This window comes from Podarcis tiliguerta, assembly GCF_965153285.1.
Source record: "Podarcis tiliguerta genome assembly, chromosome: 4".
NCBI lineage: Eukaryota > Metazoa > Chordata > Lepidosauria > Squamata > Lacertidae > Podarcis > Podarcis tiliguerta.
Window position 1 is genome coordinate 69,794,656 of NC_139537.1, and position 22,715 is coordinate 69,817,370.

Below are 22,715 nucleotides of genomic sequence, written 5' to 3' on the forward strand. Positions count from 1 at the left end.
GCTGCTATACCCCTTTTGGTGCATAGTTGCATAGTCTGGCCATCATCGCACATGGAGAAAAAGGTGTGAGAACTTGGTGATGGGTCTTCAGCAATTACTGTGTTTATGGCAGCTGTGAACAGCTGCAGCAACTGCTGTACACTTCAGCCACAATCCTATGTGGAACTCAGGTGTCATGGAAAGCAGTGCCCACCTTAACGTGTGCTGATTTTAAGGTGAGTTAATATCTTGCATTTGAAAAAGCAGCTTTGGTTTGTTTGTTTTTTAACAGTGGAGGTGTGAAACCTGAAGGCCTCCAGTTCATTTTATGTAGCCCCCAGTGCTTCTGAAGCTGGGGATTTTAAGTGCATGTTTTCTCTTTCCCTGTAGCTTCAGCTGTTTGATAAAAATAAACTGAATGGTTTTGCAAAACTGGACTAGAGAAAATAAATTGGGTTTTCTTTTTGTTTTGTTGACCTAACTAATGTGAGTAGGTTTCTGTCATATATGCATGCGCATAGCCAGTAAAGTATTCAATTTTCTTTCAAAAATGGCATCTATATTGGTCTGTTGTACAGTGGTACCTCTGGTTAAGAACTTAATTTGTTCTGGAGGTCCGCTCTTAACCCCAAAACTGTTCTTAACCGGAGGTACCACTTTAGCTAATGGGGCCTCCTGCTGCTGCCGCACAATTTCTGTTCTCATCCTGAAGCAAAGTTCTTAACCCGAGGTACTATTTCTGGGTTAGCGGAGTCTGTAACCTGAAGCGTCTGTAACTTGAAGCACCTGTAACCTGAGGTACTACTGTACTAGAAAAATCCTCTCTAAGCTTGTTTGAAAATAACCACATCAAACCAAAAGGAGCTTGCTTCTGAGTAGACAGGGATAGGATTGGGAATGCTAGTCTGAGGTAGCCATCATGAAAAACACTGAAGCAGGGTAACCTTTATTCTGAAGAAGTTAACCCAAAATGCTTGTGTCTGCCTTTTCTTATCACTGGCTCTGTGCAGTGTTTTATAGGCCCTTGCAAGTTGCCCTCAAAGAAATGTGGCCCACACCAGAAAAAATTCCCAGTGTGAGGTGTGGGTTCCGCAATTACAACCAGAAGGAACAAGGCTATCCAGCAGACTTGAAGGAAAACCACTCCAAGGTTGCCTATGTGCTGTAGCGAGCCTTAAAACCCACTATCTCAAGTACTTTAGGTTTGCCGTGTGCTTACAAGAAAGTTAGCAGCCACAATTTAAGAAGGATGTTGACAAGCTGGAACGTGTGTGCAGAGGAGGGCGACCAAGATGATCAAGGCTCTGGAAACCAGGCCTTATGAGGAAAGATTGAAGGAGCTGCGTTCTGTTTAGCCTGGAAAAGAGGAGACTGAGATGAGATTATGATAGCCATCTTCAAATATCTCAAGGGCTGTCACATGGAAGGAGGGAACCAGCTTGTTTTTTCCTGCTCTGGAGGGTAACTGGCTTCAAGTTACAAGAAAGGAGATTCCGACTAAACATCAGTAAAAACTTTCTGACAGTAAGAACTGATCGACAGTGGAACTGTCTCCCTTGTGGGGAGGTGGACTCTCCTTCCTTGGAGGTTTTTAAGCAGAGGTTGGATGGCCATCTGTCATGGATACTTTAGCTGAGATTCCTGCATTGCAAGGGTTTGGACTAAATGACCTTTGGGGGGGGGTCCCTTCCAACTCTGATTCTATGAGTTTTAAAGTAGTTTTGCTCCTCTCCCTCCCCCGTGTACACTCTTGTGTTCTTTATGCTAAGATGCACGTTCACCGAAAGCCAGGAACTGAACCAATTATCTCTTGTAAACATTTTTATGACTATAGCAGCAAAACGCCTCCACAGACAGAAAGCAGTCATGTCTTACAAGGCTAGCGGCAAGAATTGTCGTATTTGACAGCGAGAGCCCTGTACAAGCCCTTTATTCGTGCTTATTCTATTTCAGTGTACATTTTGTGCCACATAACATTGCTTTCAAACAAGACTAGGGTCTTAATACAAGTTGAGTTTCCCTGCATGTGATAGTGCAAGTCTGAAACGCTCAGTTCCTCTTTTAAGGTAATCCAGAGATCAAGTGGTTCAAGAATTCACAAAAATGGACCCTTTAAATTACACTGTGCTATTTACATATAGAAATATGGGCAGAGCAATCCAAAGGGGTTGAGGGTGAGAGAATGAAAAGGCAGAGGAACCATCAAATTCAGAGTCCTATCATGCTTGTTCTGGCAAGGCAGAAGGTGGTGGTCTATTTTTCTTTCCTTTTTCAGTTTTTCTTTGGCTTATTTTTTATGATTGTCTTTCTAATTGGTTGCAGTGGGGAGAAAACAAGCCAGTTCCAAAGCTAGTTTACTTACTGCATTGCATGTAAATACAGTCATACATTGGATCCCGAACGCACTGGAACTCAGACGTTTTGGCTCCCAAGCGCCGCAAACCCAGAAGTGATTATTCCGGTTTGCAAACGTTCTTGTGGAACCTGAACGTCTGATGGGGCTTCGTGGCTTCTGATTGGCTGCAGGAGCTTCCAAGGTACGGCTGTAGTCAAAAAGCTGCTCTGTTAAAGTGCAGTTTGACTTTTGCAAAGTGCCTTTTTAATCATTTATCAGGTGTTCGGGGGGGGGGCAACAACAACACTTGACCTGCTCTTTTCATATTTGAATGGTTTCCCGCAAACTCGATTTCCCCCCATCCAGCCAAGCCTTGCCCATAATGTGCTCTGTGTAAAAAGCCCCATATACGAACCATTTTTTCGTATTTGAACTTGGAAAAAGAGTTCCCATGCAATTTGTTCATCAGTGAGATAGTGCAGTGAGAGGTTCGTTTGCATTTTTAGAAGCTGTAAGCGCCTTGGAAAAGCTATTGTGTTTGCTACTGACTTGACTGGCCTATGAGGCTGGCCTATGAGGGCCAAACTGGACGCTCTAATCAAAGTGTAGCTACTGCCCCAAATAACAACCTTGCATCAAGTTCCCCTTCTGATACCCTGTACCGTGTATTAATGGAAACGCATATGATGTGGCATGTGGTGTTAGTTCCCCTGCCCACCCACTAGTAGCTAATGATACAGCATGGGAGGGTGAAGAAATACATGCAATGTTAAATGCACTAGCAGAAAATCATGAAGTATTTCCACTGTTTCCCTCCCTTAGTGCCAGGCAGCTCTGGGTTCTCCCCATCCAATTTCCAGCCCTCCCAACAACTCTGTGAGGTAGACTACCCAGCAAGTTGTACTGATGAACAGGGATTTTGTCTTATATGGAGTCTGCCCTCTGCCCCATCTAGTTCAGTATTGTCTACACTGAGTGGCAGCTGCTCCCCAGGGTTTCAGTCTGTCTTGGACTGAATGTGGGACTTTCTGCGTGCAAAGCAGATGCTCTTCCAACTTGGCCATGACCCTTCCTCAAACCTGGCTTCCCATGGTCCCGAGGCTGATGCAACACCACACAGCCATAGTTACAGCTGCGTGGAAGGGAAACGCCACATGGTGGTGTAGCCTTAGGTTCTTCATTGCCTCCCAGTTTCCTTCATTCACTGTCCTCCTAACTCTAGCAGAGAGAATTAAATGCCATGTTCTTAAATGAATGTTCATCTGTCTTTATATGTTTTACTCCTATTCAGACAAGGCTCTACTGGTGAGGGCCACATGAACTATCCTGCATTGGTTTTAAGTCAGAAGCTAATGTGCATTGAAAGCACATTCAAAACTCATTATAATGTAAGACGGAACTAAGCTATGTTGTTGTAATATGTGGCATGTGCTATAAATGAGGCGCTCCCAGTTGGAGAACAAGCACCGCTTGAGCCCATCTGTCAAATAGCTTAAGATTCCCCGTGTATGGGTTTGAAATACGGGTTTGCTTAATATCTGTTGCACCCTTACATAGCACAAGTCTAAGGCTGCAATCGTAAACACACTTACTTTGAAGTAAGCTCTGTTAAACAAAGTGGTGCTTTCTATAAAGAACAGCTGCAGCTGTAAATATGCAGGACTCACAGCTAAAGCTATCCTTCCAGCCCAAATCCTAATTCATTTTGTCCTGTGCCTCCACATTGTGCAAAGATTCCTGCATTGCAGGGGGTTGGAGTAGAGGACCCTTGTGGTCTCTTCCAGCTCTACAATTCTGTACTTCTTCTGCTCTGTTAAAAGGTTGCTGGTTACCACTATTTTTAAACAGTGTTGTGAATAAAGTGAAAAGGCTAGTCATGAGGTTGTGAGGCTCAGGTGCCATATATCTACTGCGGCCTGGTCCTGACTTTAAATCTGTTTTGCGCAAGTTGGCTCAAAACACTTCTACAATGAAGCTGGGGAAAGTGAGAAAAGATGCCCTCTTCTACGCCTCCATATTAAAAACTACTTTTTGCACCTTACAACCCCAAACCAAGATCCTTGGCGAGAACGGAACAGGCAGAGAGGCAAAGTTAGTATACTGCAAACTAATCTTCTGAAGAAAGCTGTACTTAATATTCTGAGCAGCATACCTGTGTTTGCACAAATCAAGCACTAAATATATGCTTCAAACAAAAAGGTTTCTCAATATTGGATTAGAATGTTGGCCCTCTAACTTGAAAGTCTATTTATAAAGTTCACTTATGGGTCAGTTCAAACACAATCTACACCTCTCATCTCCAATTACTTGTAGTAATGGCATTCTTTCATAGGCACGCAGCCTAGTAACAATCACCACAATGTTTCAGTTCCTACCACCCAAAGTTCCTCTAATGTTTCTTAAAGTTAAAAATAAGCATGTCGGGAAATATTGTGTGTTTTGGCAGTTCGATCACAGCCTAATATTTTGTTCTCAAAATAAATTAAGTTCCTGTATCTTATATATAGCCTGAATGAAACAATGCATGTGTGTAGTTTTTTCAGATCACTGGCAATCTTCACTTCCTGGGTGACCAGCCCCATTTTTAATGTTAAATCTTTTTAACAAAATGAGACAGTCAAATAAAAAGAGCACGAGAGTCAGAAAAAAAAGGAGTGGTAGATACATTGGCCTCCACATCTGAATAGGTCGAAAGCTACTACCTTATTTCAACAGTCTACCATAGGCAGGACTCTTGAATGTCAACCTCAGTCTAGAACAGGGTTTCCCAAACGTGGGTCTTCAGTTGTTGTTGGACTACAATTCCCATCATCCCTGACCACTGGTCCTGCGAGCTAGGGGTGATGGGAGCTGTAGTCCAACAACAACTGAAGACCCAAGTTGGTCTATATACTTGATTGGATTTAGACTTACTCATCATGCTTGAAGTAGATCTAATGAAAGGTCTAAGTTGGTCACTCATGACAAACTTGTTACACTGATTTCAGAGGTTTGCTCTAATCATGAATAAACCTGGATCCAACCCACTGAGCTAAAGTTTTCCCTCTATGAAATGATCAGGACACTTAGGATTCTAAAAACAGTACCAGAGACCCTAAGCAAAACACCACTCGTTTGTATTTTAACTTCATGTAAACAGTAGTCCAAGTACTGACAGTTTTTTAAAAAAGTAGTCTCTTGGAGGAAACAGTAGCACTTACGATCGGCAACACACGGGGAGACGGAAGAAAGAAGTTGAGGCACTCCACAAATGGAGGGCTACAGTTATTCATATTGCACCATGTAACCTTCCGTATGGAGGTCCTCATCACAATAACGTCCATTTCGTTAAAGCTAGCCAGTATTCATTCTGCCAGGCAGAAGCTACAGTAGAAACTGCATTTCACTGAAGTTTCCAGTGTCCGTGGAATACACAGCTGCTCTTCCATGTCCTCTGTCACGGGGCTGGCCAGTTAGCCTGAGGAGTTGAGAAAAAACAACAACCCCAATGTTTGGGTTAGAAGATAACTTCAGCAGCAAAGTGCATAAATTTTAAATAAACCGGTGCAAGCACATACCTACTCAGTTCCTTACATTCTCCCGAGCCTAACCTGTATTATATCCCAACAGGCAAACGGGTTTTCCATCATTAACTAATGCCTGCCAGGGCTAAATAACATCAGCAAAACTATTTTTGTTGTTTTTTTATTGGCTTAAGGCAACAATATAGCAGCAGACAACAATATAGGCAGAGTTACTACAATTTAGTAAGTTCTACTTAGAGCAGAACCAGTGAAATTAATGGACCTAAGTTGGTCATGGTAATTAATCTCAATGTGTGTACACTGTACACTAGCAAAGACTTAATCTACTTGTCAGTCCTTCTATAGTTGCAGTCAGCTGAGAACCACTTATGAGGTGCTATTGTCTCCAGAAGAGGGGCGGAAAACCTTGCCTCTACCCCTCACAATTCCCTTGTGTGACGGTGGTGTTGTTCATGGGCTGCATACCAGTGGGTGGATGGGGCCAAACACCCACACACCTTGGCGCCCCCCTTGCTCTGCACTTAAGAAAAGACAGAAGCTGGCCATACAAGGGGGGGGGGGGAATCTCTCCCTGTATCTCCCAACTCCATTTGTGTCCTCACTGTGGGGTGGGAGGCATCGGGAGGTTATTTCTCAGTGCACAGAGAAGAAATGCAGTGGTAGTAGTATGAAGGCATGGCAGAAGAGATTGTTAGGAAGCGGGGTGGCTTAGGAAGAGTGATGGGGTGAGATCAAGAGGCCTGGTGGGCAGACTCAAAGCTCCCTACTGTTGCTTTAGTACAAGACTCGGTTTAGGTGAAATCACTCCCCAAAGCAGACAGCTACGATCAGATCATCAATACTGTGGTACCTTGGGTTAAGAACTTAATTCGTTCTCAAGGTCCGTTCCTAACCTGAAACTGTTCTTAACCTGAGGTACCACTTTAGCTAATGGGGCCTCCTGCTGCCGCCGCATGATTTCTGTTCTCATCCTGAAGCAAAGTTCTTAACCCGAGGTACTATTCCTGGGTTAGTGGAGAAGTAACCTGAAGTGTCTGTAACCCGAGGTACCACTGTATAACTTATCAAACAGTAATGCTCAACAAGAGAAACTATTATTTCCAATAATGATTTTTCCCCCCACCCTAGGTTTTGCCAGCTATTATCTTTTCTATTCTCATAAACTGTTTAGAATAAAGTTGTTTGCCTTCTCATTGCAATATTAAAGGGCCCTGGGCCCTGGGATGGCTTAGATTAAAATTAACGGTAGGTCGGGGTACCAAGGAGTTTGCCTGTGTGAAATCATACATATTTTCATGACCTCATGCTCACCTATTTCCCACCACAACCACTGAGTTAAACAGAGCCTGAACAAACTTAGCCGTTTTATCTGAGAAACCACCATCAAGGCTAGTTCAGATAATGTAACACTTTTCTTAGACTTACGTTTCATGAAAGATGATACTGCGAAAATAAGAACTGAGGAAGATTGAATTAAGCTGAGCAAACCCCAAAGACTTAAATATTTATTTTTATCAAAGATGTTTGATCCATATGGAAGAAGGGAACGTCTTAGTTTGGTAAGGTTATTTCAAATGGAAACCATATTGGACAAAACACAGCTGTCAGAGCTGGCTCCGGGTCCCAGCTCACCAAGGACCAACGCTAGCAGGTAGTACAGTATCAAAGTCTTTATTGAAGAATAGTCTCCATTTACAAGTCTCAGCGTCCCAGCTCTACGTCTGAGCTTTAGACCGGCGAAGCTCTATCTGGATCTCCGCCCCCTGTGCACCAGCTTAACACTCTAATCTTACTCCACCTCTTCCTTCTCTCTCTCTTCCTCTGGGTCTTACTACCCCCCGGTGTCTCTTCCCTCCTGGACTCTTCTGACGCAGAGCTTGACCCCTCTGACTCCTCCCCCTCTCTTCGGCGGGCTTTAGGACCTGGCTCCTTACCCGGGCTGCCCACCTTGCCGCCCTCCTGTACATTTGAACTTGGCGCGCGCGCGCGTTTAACTTTCCTGATGACCGTTTCCTCGCTCCCTGACGAGGGTGTGGCCACTCCTGCCTCACGTTCTCCCTCTGCCTGCGCGCTCCCTGATCCCGATGTCTTGGACTCCTCCCCCCTACTGCACTCTGGGGGGGAAGCTGGTCCGGATTTCCAGCTGTTACTCTCTGAGTCCCCTCTGGCCCCTTCTTCCCGAGGTTTCCCCCTTGCCCTGACCATGGGGGCCCCTTTCTGTGAATCCTCCGAGTCACTGGAGAGACTCAGAGACCTCGGACTACTGTCGTCGCTGACATTTCCTTCAGACTCCTCCCCCTCGCTCTCCGTTTCCTGCCTCTCCTGCGACTCTTCTCCTGAACCCCTGACAACAGCTGATTCTTGTTTATGGTTAGTGAGGCACAATGGACTTCTTTAAGTGCGTTGTTATAGGTAAACGCTCCTCGTTTTCTTTTCCCCCAGGTCATATACTATATTAAAGAGAGAAAGCTTTTAAAAATTCATGCTATGGCAGTCCATTTGGCTACTTTTCCACATTAATTTTGCACACTGTGCAGCTAGCTCTGGCAGCTTCCAGTAAGGAGTGAGTTTATCTAAGTTCTCCAAAAGCAGCAGAATCAGCAAGAATGCAGAGACGAAAAGGAGAAGGGAAAGAACCGTTTCCATAACTTTTCTTGTTGAACTGCTAGGCCAGCCCTACCCTTAGGCAGTATGAGAAAGAGAGGAAGCTGCTTTATACTGAATCAGACCACCTAGCATTGCCTGCACTGTCTGTCAGCAGCTCTCCTGGGCTTCAGGCTGGGAATGTCTCCCAGCCCTACCTGAAAATACCAGGCATTGAACCTGGGCCTTCTGCATGCCAGGCAGACGTTCTGGAACTGAGGTATGACCCTTTTGCTCTATCTCAGGCAGTCGATGCTAGAGGGCAATGGCCAGCAGCCTCCCTGGCCATTCCTTTCCATTGGAGGTCAGAGCCACACAGCCTGTCTAGTTTTAAAGATACAACATCAGCAGCAGCAGCAGCAGCCAGGACCTTTGGGACTGCCCATCAATGGTTAGCATCTTGATATCAGACTGAGCAAGAACACGTGTGTCTCATCACAGTCTTCCCCACTGCAGTGAAATGCACTGAATTCCTGTTTGCATTATGGAAATGATTTCCAAATTTGCATTTCTGCCTATATATATATCAGCATATGCAAATTCGTACAAATCTATATCATCTTTCGTCCTCTGTGTTTGGTGATGTGTAACCCGTGATCTTAAAGGGAGGATGTAAATAAATTTAAAAGCCAAGCACTGTGGGACAAATGCAGGCTCTGTGCTCTTGCTGAAGAGGGATGTTAAAGCCTATACTGCACACACACACCCTGTGGAAATTAACCAACTTAGATATCTGCTTGGTATGAAATTCTTATTGGCGGAAGATAGCCCTCTGCTCATACATGTAAATTCTGTATTTTTATTCAGTGCACAGAAACCAAAGAACTGGACAATTTATTTTCAGCTAGGAAACAGATGAAAGGTATGCTCAGCCTCGCTCAGTCTTGCTGGGGGACTGGGTGAATATAGGTCACCGTCAGAGCTTAACACTTCAGTGGTTTCCTGGCGCTAAATACCTTGCTAGACACTCTCAACAGTATGAGGTTAATCAGGCTGACCTGTTGTGAAACCAGGGGCACAAGACACAGCTTGAAATTTCTTTCAGACACACCAAACCAGCCAAGGAACTATCCAAAGCACATATACAATTATATGATAGGAGGAAAGGTTTGAGCACTCTGGCAATATAAGTAAGGATTTTAAGTTTTGGGTTTTTTTCTTCTTGGTGGTTTCAAGGTGGATATAGTTTTACAGTTTTTTGCTCCTGTGGCACTGATTCCCAGCTCCTTAAAAACACACACACCCCACCCCTTTCACTATCACCTGTTCTCAGTCTTTATCCAGAAGCTGATTGTATGAAAAACCAGAATTTAAACCACCATGCATTTAAGTAAATCTGATTTATTCATTTTATTTTGCTCATCATATGTTGGGTGATATGAGAGCCTAACCGCAGAATCATAAAAGCCTACATTTAAGTTGGGTGGGGCTTACTTTCAGGTAAGGGTTGCAGTTTTAAGTTTTACAATCCTAATTCCGCCTACCTGCCAGCAAGCCCTATTGAATTCAATAGGAATTCCTGAGTAGGCATAGTTAGGATTGTGCTGTGAGGCATTTTGTACTCTGTGCTTAAGCTAATTCCACAATAATCAAGTGGCTGAAAATTTGTGTTGCGGGGCTGGAGGGCATTAATCCACTCCAATGTTTTGCAATAAGGAAAGCACTTTCTTCCCATTAGCTTTCCTTTCCACAAAGCCAATGCAGAGCCCCTGATGAACGCATCTGCCTAGCAAATTCTAAAGTGGGGCAATTAAAAATTGAAAGCAGAGATAGAGAGCCTGCTATGCTTTCTGACTGTTGCACTGTGAACAAGCGGACTCTTAGTTATTTAGACCCCACCTTTCCCCCCCTCAGAGTTCAAGATGGGTATTCCCACCCCCTCCTTTCCGCACAATTCTGAGAGGCAATGACTGGCTGAGCAGAGATTTGAACCCTGATCTCCCAGGTCCTAGTCTGACCAACCAACCCAACTCTGCTCTCTTAAGTCTTTCTCCGCTGAGCTGCTAAGTAAAAGGCAAGCTCTAGGAATGCTCTTTGCCTCTTTACTTACGCTGTTTAACATTAGTAAATTTGTGTGCAAGGTGGTTAAGATTTTGCTCTTATTAGCCACCAGGAGTTTAATTATTTTTCCCTCTGTGTGTATGTTTGTGTTGGATAAGGGATTTCCTCCTCCTCCTCCATCCAGCTCAGTTACACCTAGTTAAACCCTTTAAAGGCAAAGGATTTGCATGAGTGTCAAGGGGCACAGGCTGACCCACATTAATGCCTGAAGAGGAAATAGCCTAGTTGGACTAATCTGTCATCATTCTTAAGTTCGGCAGCACTGACAGCTACTGCAGCAGAGCAGCGGGGAGAGGAGTTTATCTATAAAAGACTAACAGGGACCATCCTGCAAACCTTAAAGCACTTCCAAGTCTCATTTATTTCATCAGCAGAGGTTTAAGCATGAGCCTACATAATATTCCCTTTTTTTAAGGTTATTGATAACTATCATCAAGTGAAGTAGCCTATGGGCAGCAGCCAAATGGCTTAAGGTGATATATGGGAAATATCATTACATTGCCAAGTCAAAAGCATGAGCAGTATTGAAAATGTTAAGAACACTCATTACTTTAAGGAGTGGAGAATGAAAACATGGCACTAGATTACAATGACTAAAGGACTTAATGGAAAGAATATTAATGGACATTAAGGAATCAACTAATGGGAAAGACCTATTACCATTATTATTATTATTACCATTATTATTACCCCCTCTTTATGCGTATATGACTCTTTCAGAATAATGACTAGCAATAGGTCACTTTCTCTGCATAACTGCATGCTTGGGCACATCAAAAAGTGCATCCAATTAGTTCAATACTGTGACGTTGTTAGGGGGAGCATGCAGATCCAGACATACATCTATATGAAGAACATGCACAGAACTTTGTTTCATATACATACTGGGGCAAGCATTATCCTTTTAGTAATGCAGTGCCAAATTACAGCATCCTGTTTTGTTTGCTGTTATGAAATGCACTAGCCACTTCTCAGAATTTAATAAGTAATAAGGCCGGCAAGACTGAACAGCTACATTAAGCTCAACCCTAGAAACCAAAAGGCACATTCAAACAGTTAGGGTGTTTTCAGGACAGCCCTACGGGTCTAAGGTATGTATGTGAGCCCTGTCCAGGATGCAGTAACCTCATCTGAAGTTGAACAGGAACAGGAACGGATCTGTTTCTAGATTTTACCTCTCTGATTCAATCACTCTCATCCTGACATTACCATTTGCACAAGAGTAATATTGGTAGGACTACATCCACGTATGAGAGGCGGATGTGCTAATATGCTTTTGAGATTCTTTTCATGCAGCTGCCTCACCTGTGTTTAAGATCTTTCATCATTATTGTTATCACAGCAATTACCTGAAGCAAAAATGTAGGAAGCAGCACATTCGGCTGACAGCTGCTGCTGCTCCATCTCTCTGTACGGGTCTGCCTTAAGAGGAGTATTATTTTATTTCTCTTGCTTTCAGAAAGCTTTTCCTGGTGATTATTTCAAGACATTTGAGGCAATGGAAACATGTTGAGCCAAATTTCTGCCTAAGCAGCTAAATATGCCCTATTCTTGGCACTAATCTATAGTTTCAAGACTCAGGGGTGTTGATGCTTGTGTCCTGAATCCCAATTTATATGGCGCAATCTCCTTTGTCTCTCAACCCTTAAATACAAGCTTTGTGGGTCACGCCCCTGGGATTTTATGGTTTTTTCCTGCAGCTGTTCTTAAAACTCCGCACTTCCCACTCTTGCAAAGGGGCTGCTTTTGCTTAAGCTCTGAGGTCATTAGAAGTTCTAGCTGCAAATGTATTCTTAGCCCCTCACATCACAGTAGGCCACCTCCCAATAGTCTCTTGGCACCACACCACCACCATTCTGGGCACTTCCCAAAAACAAAACAAAAGGAGTTTGCTCTCCAAACAATGCATACTGCAAATAAACAAAAAAATCTTGATGGCAAAATGCCTTTATGTGGAAAAACTGGGACCATTCATTTGTTGTTAGCAAATGAAGAAATTGAGTTTCTTGGGGATTTTTTAATGCCAATGTAGAGACCGCATGTGAAACATGCTATGTTTATGGGTGTTTTGTTTCTTAATTAAAAAAAGAAGCCTAGCAAATTCCAAGGCAGGAACATTGTTGGCTTGGACATAGCTGTATTGTGACAACCCTGCAAAGCTTTCTCTTTTCTCAGAGCCCCAAAATTATCACTTGAATGATTTACAGTGCATTTATTGTTTCAAGCATGTAAATAGGGCCCTTTCAGCTACTTGCCATAATCCCTCTTCAGTAATTGCTTCTCTCCCCCTCCCCAGCAAAAAAAACCCTCCTTAATGTGCTTTGCATAATTGCCACTTTATACACCAGCTTCTCATTATTATTTTGTAGAAATCTTCCTTCTGGGGGGGGGGGAAGTGGCTATCACTAATACCCAATTGTTCGAGATATATTATATGCTTGCATTGCAGGAAACACATTGAAAGACTGAGGTCCAAAATATAATTATACTACACAAGAAAGGAAGGGGAAGTTTCCCACTATGAATGGCAACTCCCATCTTTCAAGCATAGCCTTTTGCATTACATTAAATGGCTACGGGTGATATAAACAACTTGTCTGGCCACCACTGCAATGGAATAAATAAATGTCTTCTCGCTGCCATACCACGGCAAACACAGATGCCTTCTTTGGAGGAACTTAAGTTACACACCAGTGTTTTCAGAAAACGTGACTCTGTAGCAGGATCAGATTAAAGTAAAGGAAGGAAGGAAGCCAGAATGCTACCGATCATCTATATGCAAGTGTTCAAGCAGATGTTGCCTGAAGGGCAAAATTCTCCTCCTCCTCCTCCTTGTCCTCTGGTAGTAGCTAGAAGAGCTTTGTATGAGGGAGAACAGAAGCAGCTTCAAATATGTTATAACCATTTATAAGATGGAAAGCTACTGCCCTGTTTTTCTCAAATCATACCAAAGTGAAAAATAATAGGGATGTTTCTATCCTTCTTAATGCTTCTACTATCTGTCAAAGTGAGGGCCAGGGGGGACCTCCAGCTGTTGTTAAGACTCCTGTACCAGGCATGCCAGATGCTGTTGGACTTTAATTTATTCATTCAAAGCCCCATCAGATTCAGCCAGCAAGGGCAGTGTTCAGGTTTTATTGCGGGAGCTGTCGTCCTAACGACATCTGGGGCAACACAGATTCCTCACCCACAATGCCTGCATTTGTGACGAGGATATCTATCTATCTATCTATCTATCTATCTATCTATCTATCTATGGCTGTCAATGAATTATAGGATTTTTAGTTCATCATATGAGATGCTCTTCAGCTGTGTTTATGATTTTAGCCTAACTTGACTAACGTTGCAATCCTATACACACACCTTACTGGGAATCCGTGATACTCAATTTGATGAGGTCTTTCTTCCGAGTAGATATTGATCGAGGATTGGGCTGTGAAATTTGCAGCCCTTAACTGCAATCCTGCCTCAGTACACCAGCTCGGAGACAAACTCCACACAGATCAAGAGATGGGTGAGCTGACCCTATGCAAGTCCCACTGAGTTTAACGTGGCTCACTTCTACGTGCGCATGTAACTGCAGATTTCTAAATAAGCATGCGCAGAATTGGATCGTCAAAAGTCATAACTAGATCTACTGATGTTCTCTGTAGTATAGCATGCAATACCATAATAATCAAAAACTACAGTCGGGTTCCAAAGCTTCTTTCTACGATGGTGGCAATAGTGATTTCTCAGCTATTTTTCTTCCCAGCAATTTTAATGCATTGGCTGATTCTTGATCCGGGGTAATTCCTTATTTGAGGTTCCTGGTCTCATTTCTGTAACAAAGTAGCAGCTATATAAAATGGGTTTGTAACCTTAAATGCCCTCTGCAGGTTTATTAGAATGTCCCCCCAAAAAACCCTAGGGTTTCACCCAGAAAAACTGCATCAATTCAAATTTTAGCCTGCAATAGTTACACAAATGGAAAAGCTTTCTCACCAAGCTTGCCAAGGTTAATTTGAAACTGTTAGGAAGCATTTGGATTTGTTTGTATGCCAGCCAGCATTTAAAATCTGTGAGGATGTTGTTGTAGCAATGGGATGCAAATCTCTGCATCAGTCAGGAAGCTGGGGAAGTTAGCTCTATCCCCTTGAGGGTCCATGGATCCCCTGAAAACAAGCCTATTCTGAAGGAAATGAATCATGGCCACCAGCTTCACTGATACTCTGTTTCTCAGTAGTCTTTACAATTCATTCAATATGATGTTACTTACTTATATCTATTTATTTAATGGGGCTTATATACCACCAAATCACCAACATCTCTAAGTAGTTTACTTAATTATACATTAAAATATATGCTCTCTCTGACAAATTCATACTGGGTAGGACTCTATGAAACAAACGAAACTCCTACAATCTTTACTTTTCCAAAGAAACTAGGTTTTTTTAAAAAACAATAACCAAAAACATAAATCCCACAGATGTTTTATTAACTGCCAAGTTCCTTCCAAACCTCAATGTAACCAAATGTTAACTGACGGTCTACACAAGCAAAAGTTTCCCTGTCCCTTATCTGACTGTTTCATAGCCTACACAGTTTTATACTGTCTTATGCTATACCACCTACACCAATGGGTAGAAAAAGTGTCACAGGTGAAAGCACCAGTTTCACATTACAAATGTCACCAGCAGCATAAATTTGTTTCCAAAAGGAACAATCAGTTCAGTGTGAGCTTTACTGCTCATTTCAATAGGATCAGCGTATCTGCCTTTTATAGACTTTTTCTTTACACTGTTTCTCTCCTACTCAGTTGCACCAACCAATCCAGCAGTATGGTTTTCAACTTTTCGGAAACAGATACGCGTTAGTTTGCTTTTTGCTGTATTGTTCTCAAAACTTCAAAGTGTGATCTGCATTCCCCCCTCCCCAAGTGAATTCAGCCTGCAATATGATGCATGAACACTTATGAGTCACACTGAAACCCGTGGGACTTACTTCCCTGCACAGCATGAACTAGTTTCAGACACTGCACTAATCAGTTATGGAGCTATGGACACAAGCCCTTTTCTCTTAAAACAACCTTTGATCTTTCTTCTCAAACATCTGCCTTAACTATCAGACTGAGGAGCATATTGTGCTCCTCCCAATCTTCTCATTTACTGTGCTCAGTCTGCATCCTAATGATGAGTATTTACTTCTAAGTGAACGTGCATAAGGATTGGGCTTGGGGCAGCATGTCTGAGAGTTAAGGATGTAATCCCAACTCCATTTACCTGGGAAAACTCAACTTGCTTCTGAGTAGGCATGGCTAGGATTGCCCGGTTAGTTCTGACACGTATATACAATAATAAACAGTCTCTCCCTCTGTGCAGGTGCAAAGTGCTTCCCCCTCACTAATGAATGCTGATTTGCATATAATTCTGCCTGGATTACTGCAAAATGAATTATATGTGGGTCGGCTTTTAAAGACAGACTTGAAGCTTCGTTTACTACAGAATATAATTCTGGCAAGTGTAAGTGACTCTTGTGTCACCACCATCAAAAGAGCTGCATTAGTTTGCGTCCAAGCTCATTTCAAAGCCTGACTTTTAAAACCTTATAAAGCTTGTGACCCAGTTAACTGAACCATCCTGCCCATACCTTTAACTCATCTCTCTCTCTCTCTCTCTCTCTCTCTCTCTCTCTCTCCTGCTCCCTCTCCCTCTCTGTTCCATCTTTGCTGATGGCAAAGCAGCTGCAAACCAAAAAGAGAGGTGATGTTTTGCACACATCTCAACAGGGAGGCTTGCCTGGTACCAGGACTGCTTTCTTTCAAGATTCAGGTTAAAAAAAAAACCCACCCTTTTCATTCTCAGGCTCTTAAACTCTATACATTTTTAGATTTTGCTGATGGTCATGTTTCATCTTCCAGCTGTTTTGTTGTGTGTTTTTGTTGCTGTGACATTTTAATGGTGCTCTCAGATCAGTTTTATTGAACGGTGGTATGGAAATACTTTAAACAAGAAATAAAGCCAGTATGTTACGGAGCAGCAAATCCAATGTATGGCGTACATACATCCCTTGTCAGACAACATCACATTGGCTGCTCCTGGTGCGACCACCTGTGATGAATGGCTGGTGCGCAGCACTGTCCAATTATCTCTCAGGTCACGTGACTTGCCTTATAGCCAGTATCATTTCCTTGCAGCCTAAGTGGAACTGCGTTCAGTGGACTTAACTTCTGGTGCGAACGGAAAAAGAACAAGGCAGCTCACAAAAAGCAGAGATCAAGGGTGGCGGTGTGCATTTCATCAATTTTAAGAGTCTACCAATGCCAGTCCTTTTAGTGAACCTTACTGCAGGTAAAGAGGCCTGGATGCACACTACTGTTACAGAGTTTTAACAGGAAAGGAGATATTCCTGCACTTAGACAAATGTTTGGAGTGGCACAGTTCCTCCCTTTTTCTGCAGAGTGGGATTAACCCTCTTCCTTAAGTGGATGGGACCAAATCCAGACATCAGCAATGAAAATCTGGACCACACAGGTCCCGCCTAGATCACACACCGCTCTCCCCATGCCAGGAGCGTCAGCTTGGCCCCGCGACCGTGGGCGACATGCAGCATGCATGGCCCTGGCACTGAAATCTGTGGGTGCCCGGCCCCTTCATGGGGCATTTTGTGGGTGCTTGGGCACCCAGGTCCCCAGGGAGTTGGCACCTATGCCCCATGGCCCAACAGGGGCAGCTATCCTTTCCCCCTGGCAATTCTCCTGTGGCCTTAATGCCTGCCTGCTAGAGAACCACAAACTCAAGTAGCAAACCGCCTCACTCTCTTCGCCCCTTGGGGAGAAAGATGCCCAAGGCAGGGTCAAAGGGACCGGAGGTGGGTCGGAGGCTACCTGGATGAGGAGGGCTGGGGCGCCCCCTGGAGGCCTCCTGCCGGTCGCCGTCCTCCTGGCCGCTGAGCGGGTAGGCGAGCAGGCGCATGGGCTCCCAGCAGGCCGCCTCCACCTCGCGCACCTGCTCGCGGCTGAGGCGCTCCCGCCAGGCGTGGATGGCTTCGCGCGCGTCGCGGGCGGAGATGAGGAAGGGGCGCTCGGAGGAGTAGGCGGCACCGCGCGTCATGTTGAGCACGAAGTCCTCGAGCGCGGGCGGCGACGGCAGGTCGGCGAAGCGCAGCAGCCGGCGCAGCTGGGCGCGCGGCTCCAGCACCAGGTCCTCGTAGCGCAGCTGCGTGTAGCGCGCGCGCAGCCAGGCCGGCGCGCGGCGGGAGAAGAGCAGGTCGCGCAGCCAGGCCTGGCAGATCACCTCGAGGGCGCCGCCCAGGAAGAACTCGGCGCGGTGCTGCTGGCGAGGGTGGACCCTGGCCAGAGCCGCCGCGGCGGCGCCGCCGGCGAAGGGGGGCAGCAGAGGGTGGCGGCGGGGGAGTCCCCGGGGCTCGGGGGCGCGGTGGCGGCTCCGCAGCACCTGGATGCTCTCCCGCAGCAGCGCCTGCTTGGCCTTGAGGCGCGAGTTGTGGACGGCGCGCGGGTCGCGGAAGAGCTGCACCACGCGCAGGTCCAGCTCCGGGTCGCGCAGCAGCGGCAGCAGCGCGCCCAGTTCCAGCAGCCTCACGTCCTTGATCACCATCACCGGGTACTTTCGGCACTCGGCCTCCAAGTCCCGCAGCGCCCGCGGAGGGCAGCTGCGCTCGCAAGCCGCGCCGTCCACCAGGCCCACGTCGGAGCGGGCCCGGGGCGCCGCGGGGCACAGCGGCGCGGAGCAGATCACCTTGTTGGTCCTCCAGCCGAAGATGCTGGCCGTGCTGAGGTTGACGCCGCCTCCGCCGCCTCCGCCGGGCAACAAGGGCGCCAGCGGGTCTCGGGGCCCCGGCGGCGCGGCGTAAAGGCGCAGGACCGAGAAGTCGCATCGGAAGAGCGAGCGCACCATGTCTCGCAGCGCGCCCTGCAGGCTCAGCGCGTCGCCCGGGTACAGCGCCTGCCACATGTGCCACATGGGCTCGTACAGGTAGAAGACGTCCGGGTGCTGGTTGAACAGCTCGCCCAGGAACGACGAGCCCGTGCGCCAGGTGGCGTGCAAGTAGATGTGGCGCTTCCCGCCCGCCCGGCTCCCCGGGCCGGCTTCGTCGGGGTCCTCAGACTCGTTCTTCTTCGCTTCGTGCCTGGGCGCGGGCGGAGCGGCGGCTTCTCCCGGTGGCGGCGGCGGCTGCCCTTCCCACGCCCAGTCCCCGAGCGCCTCCTCGAGGTCGGGGCAGCGGTGGGGCGGCTGCTGCTCCTTCTTTCCCGCGCGCCCTCTCCTGGCGCCGTAGTCCAGCATGTAAGACACCAGCAGCAGGAGCAGCAGCGTGTAGAGCGCCAAGCCCAGCGCGAAGCCGCGGTGCTCCCAGCGCCACCTCCAGCGCCGCCGGCTCTTCATGGCGCTCTCCGGCCACGCCTGAGGGGAACAACCCAGGGCGCTGCCGCCGCCGCTTGCTGCTGAGGCGGGACTCGAGCGAGGAGGCTGCTGCCTGTTTGAAAAACAGCCACAAACTTGGAGAGGCGGAGGAAAGCGAAGGAGGCGGCGGCCCAGAAACACGCCCACACGCCGGCGAGTGTGAGGAGAAAGCGGCAGCCAGCCTTGCTTTCAAGTCGATCCCGCCGCCGCCGCTGATGGGGTCGGTCTGGAAGCGGGTCGGTGCCCAAACACTCTTCCTCCTGAGCGCATGTGCGCTTTCGCTCCCGAGAACCTGCAGGCTGCTAAGCCTGCGCGCTTCCAAACTTGATCCTAGACAAAGGCGCGCAGGGTCCGGGTGAGTGTTGACACTTCCTGAGGACTCGAAGATTCAATGGCGGAGCCCTTAACTAGTCCTCGTGATTTAACATTGAGGCTCCTGTCTACATTTTTTTTTTGCAAAATAACTGTCAGCCGTCGCGGTACCTCTGCAGTGGAAAGCATCAGGAGCGAGTTTGACATTTTGTACGCACGTTTTCCCTTTACGGCTCCATATGCCCATTCAAAACAAAACAGAAAAAGGAGGGAAGTGCCTAGAGCAGCGCCTGGAGAGAATGGTCGCCACAGTCTCCTCCCATGTTGTGCTCTTTCATTCATTCAACCTCCTTTCCGCCCCATAAGGAATGCTCAATGCAGATTCCGTTGTTTAAAAACAATATACCATAAAATCATAACAGGTAAGAGCCAGTGGTTGTGTGTGTGTGCTGACCAGACCCGGGTTCAAAGCACTGCTTGTGGATGTGACTTTGGGCTCCTCACACTCTCTGAAGGTGACCTCCTACCTTGTATGGACAGCGGTGCGGTGGTAAGTTCTGCAATGTAGGAATTTGCCGTGACACAGTGCCAGGGAATGCCCCAAAATGCAGGCTACTCTTGCAATCTACACTCACATATATACACCCCAAAGAGCAAAAACACCAATGAGATGTTTCCCTTGCAGTGTTCTGCTGACCAGGAGTACCTCTGTCTTGTCTGGATTAAGTTTCAGTTTGTTTGGTCGCATTTATCCTATTACTTGCTCTAATCTGTTCAAAACCTCCAGTGTCCCTAGTTTGAGATGGAAGTAAGTGTGTGTGTGTGTGTGTGTGTGTGAGAGAGAGAGAGAGAGAGAGAGATTGGGAGATGCACCATGATGTCTGCATAGTAATGACAAAAAGCTCAAAATATTTGGGCAGCCTCCACAACAGTTTCCCGTGGCTGTTGAGAAGCATAGTTGACAACAGGAAAATGCTGAGAGACATGAAAGGCATCATGCAGGAGTTCTCCAACACCACCTACAGAAATCTGACCTGTAGGAAGGACTGGAACCACCATAAAACAGTACCTCCAATGGCACCTGTCTAAACCAGGAGTGGACAGGAGGTAGCTAGCAGGGTGATCTGAAGTAGATCAGCAAGAATTTATGGCTCGAAATAGATTATTAATAGCAGCAACGAAATGACGCTTCCCTGACCTAAAATAAGCTGCTGAAACGAGGACAGCTCAGGGTAAGCAAGAGTGGCCTTTTTATACAGAATAATTTTGAGCTCCGTTCAGTTATGAGACTCAGAACAAATTTATCTAGGCTCAGGATTATTAATTCCTTAGTTAGCATGTGTCTTCTGCCCCAAGCCCTCTTAGCTGACGGGTCTCGGAGTTATGACAGAACTAACACTAGATCTTAGCAGCCCAAAGCCTAGACCTATGTTTCCCAAACTTGGGTCTCCAGCTGTTTTGGGACTACAACTCCCATTATCCTCAGCTAGCAGGACCAGTGGTCAGGGACAGGGCCGTCTTAAGCATATCCAGTGCCTTCGTGCAAAGCACCCCCCGCCAGTTTCCCAGAGATTTTAGGGAGGATGGCGCTGCCGGCGGGGCTGGAGGAGGCAGGCAGCGGCTGGAGGGCAGCTCCTCTGGTGGGGAAGAGGCAGAGACTGGACGCGGCGCCTCCTGGCTCAGCTGGCCACTTCGTGCCACGGTGGCCATGGCAGATGGAGGCTCTGGGTGCGGCGCTGCTTCAGCGTGGCATGGCAGAGGTGGGCGAGGGTGACAAGCTGATGCCAGGAGGCGCTGCATCCAGCCTTTGCCTCTTCCCTGGTGCCCTCCAGAACTTGGCGCACCACACCACTAGCCTCTATGGGTAAGATGCCCCTGGTGAGGGAATCATGGGAAACTGTAGTCCATGGGAACTGTAGTTTCCCAACTTGGGAAACATTGCTCTAGACAATCCAGAAGAATACCATGGTCAGTGAGTGGTATTAAGTCTGCTGAGAAGTCCAGGAGAACTAAAAAAGAATGTACACTCATATTGCCCAATTCCCAGCATAACTTATCTACCAGGACTTCTTAGGGCTCTGGCCATGTGCCAGTGCCAATTAGTTGGAATAATGGGCACACACATCCCTTAAATGCCTTGGAGAAGAGAATGCAGGTTCTCCCATATGTCGGCATAAGTCAGATCTCGTTACGTAATAACTAATAAGCACAACAGTCGCGTATTTATCCGGAAACCGTTGCTTTCTAAAGCTTCAGCATGGATTGAGCGAAGGTTTTTATTTTGGTATGTGTGAAAAACAGTTTTATACGTTTATTGCGTTGCTTTGAGGTTGTGTGGGATGAAATCCTGGCCCTATTGAAATCCGTGGGAGTTTTTGGCCAGCACCCCTCAGTGCGAGCAGCATGTAACAGTTTTACACGTAGACGTCTGTCTCTCTTTAAACTAGGAACAGATTTTATTCCCTTGGATTTGCCCCATTTGGATCTGCCTCATCCCAAGGGGTCAACCAAAAAGCTCACACATGCCTAATAGCATCTTAAATTCCAGTTTTAAAGAAACCCAACAACTCTGGAGGTTCTTTGAACTGTTTTTCAGCCAATAAGACTATCAGAGGTACGAATGAAAAGAGTATGCACAGTTAACATCATACATTAATTCTGGCCTTTTTGTACAGTGAGTTTCTCCCATGCATTGTGAATTTTCTCAAATAATAAGTATTTTGTGTGTGGAATATCATACTTGTGTGATAGCCAGCAGGGTGTGAACGCTTATATCAGCCATAGGCAAACTTGGCCCTCCAGATGTTTTTGGGACTACAACTCCCATCATCCCTAGCTAACAGGACCAGTGGTCAGGGATGGTGGAAATTGTAGTCTCAAACAATCTGGAGGGCTGACTTTGCCTATGCCTGGCTTATATGAGCATCTCGTATTTTGATTTTTGAGATCTAGAACCCATATTGTAGGAGTGAGGGTGTTTTTCAGCCTGAGTGGTATTCCTGCATCAGTAACCTTCCATGGACCACATGTCCATCAGCAATGGGCAGGGCCAGAGGCAGAAAGTAGGAGTGACTAAATGTGAGTGGTTTCTTTGTCCCATGTAGCGGTAACCTGAGACCTGCGTAGCACCTAGTATAGCGGGGGGTTGCCAGCCTTTTGGGGTCTGTGGGGCGCGTTTCTAAACCAGAGAAACTGCCATAGGAACCACACATACCACAACCAAACACACAGTGCAACCGATTCTGTTGGCTATAATAGAATGCTTCTTTCAAGTCCCCATTTCAGCAGAGGGAAGGGGAGGAGAGACCCTTGCAGGCACAAGGGAAGGTCTCTGTGGGCGTGAGATCCCTGTAGTACAGTCTAATCCAATTAAGCCTGCCATCTCCTCCTCCGCTCTTATCTCAAGACTCTGACTAAAAGCAGACTTTGTGGCCTTGGTATCAAGACAGTTTCCTCTCCTTT

At 46.3% G+C, this 22,715-nt stretch overlaps 1 protein-coding gene across 1 annotated transcript; it reads right to left on the reverse strand.

Moving 5' to 3' along the window:
* Window positions 1-1,879: 1,879 nt before the first annotated feature.
* On the reverse strand, window positions 1,880-20,784 carry CHST7 (carbohydrate sulfotransferase 7). The gene is made up of 3 exons (XM_083437913.1): window positions 17,408-20,784; window positions 3,076-5,771; window positions 1,880-2,899 (listed from the first exon to the last, which is right to left on the reverse strand). Exons 1-2 carry the CDS (start codon window positions 18,921-18,923, stop codon window positions 5,767-5,769), a joined length of 1,521 nt encoding a protein of 506 aa, XP_083294039.1. The 5' UTR covers window positions 18,924-20,784; the 3' UTR covers window positions 1,880-2,899; window positions 3,076-5,766.
* Window positions 20,785-22,715: the final 1,931 nt, after the last annotated feature.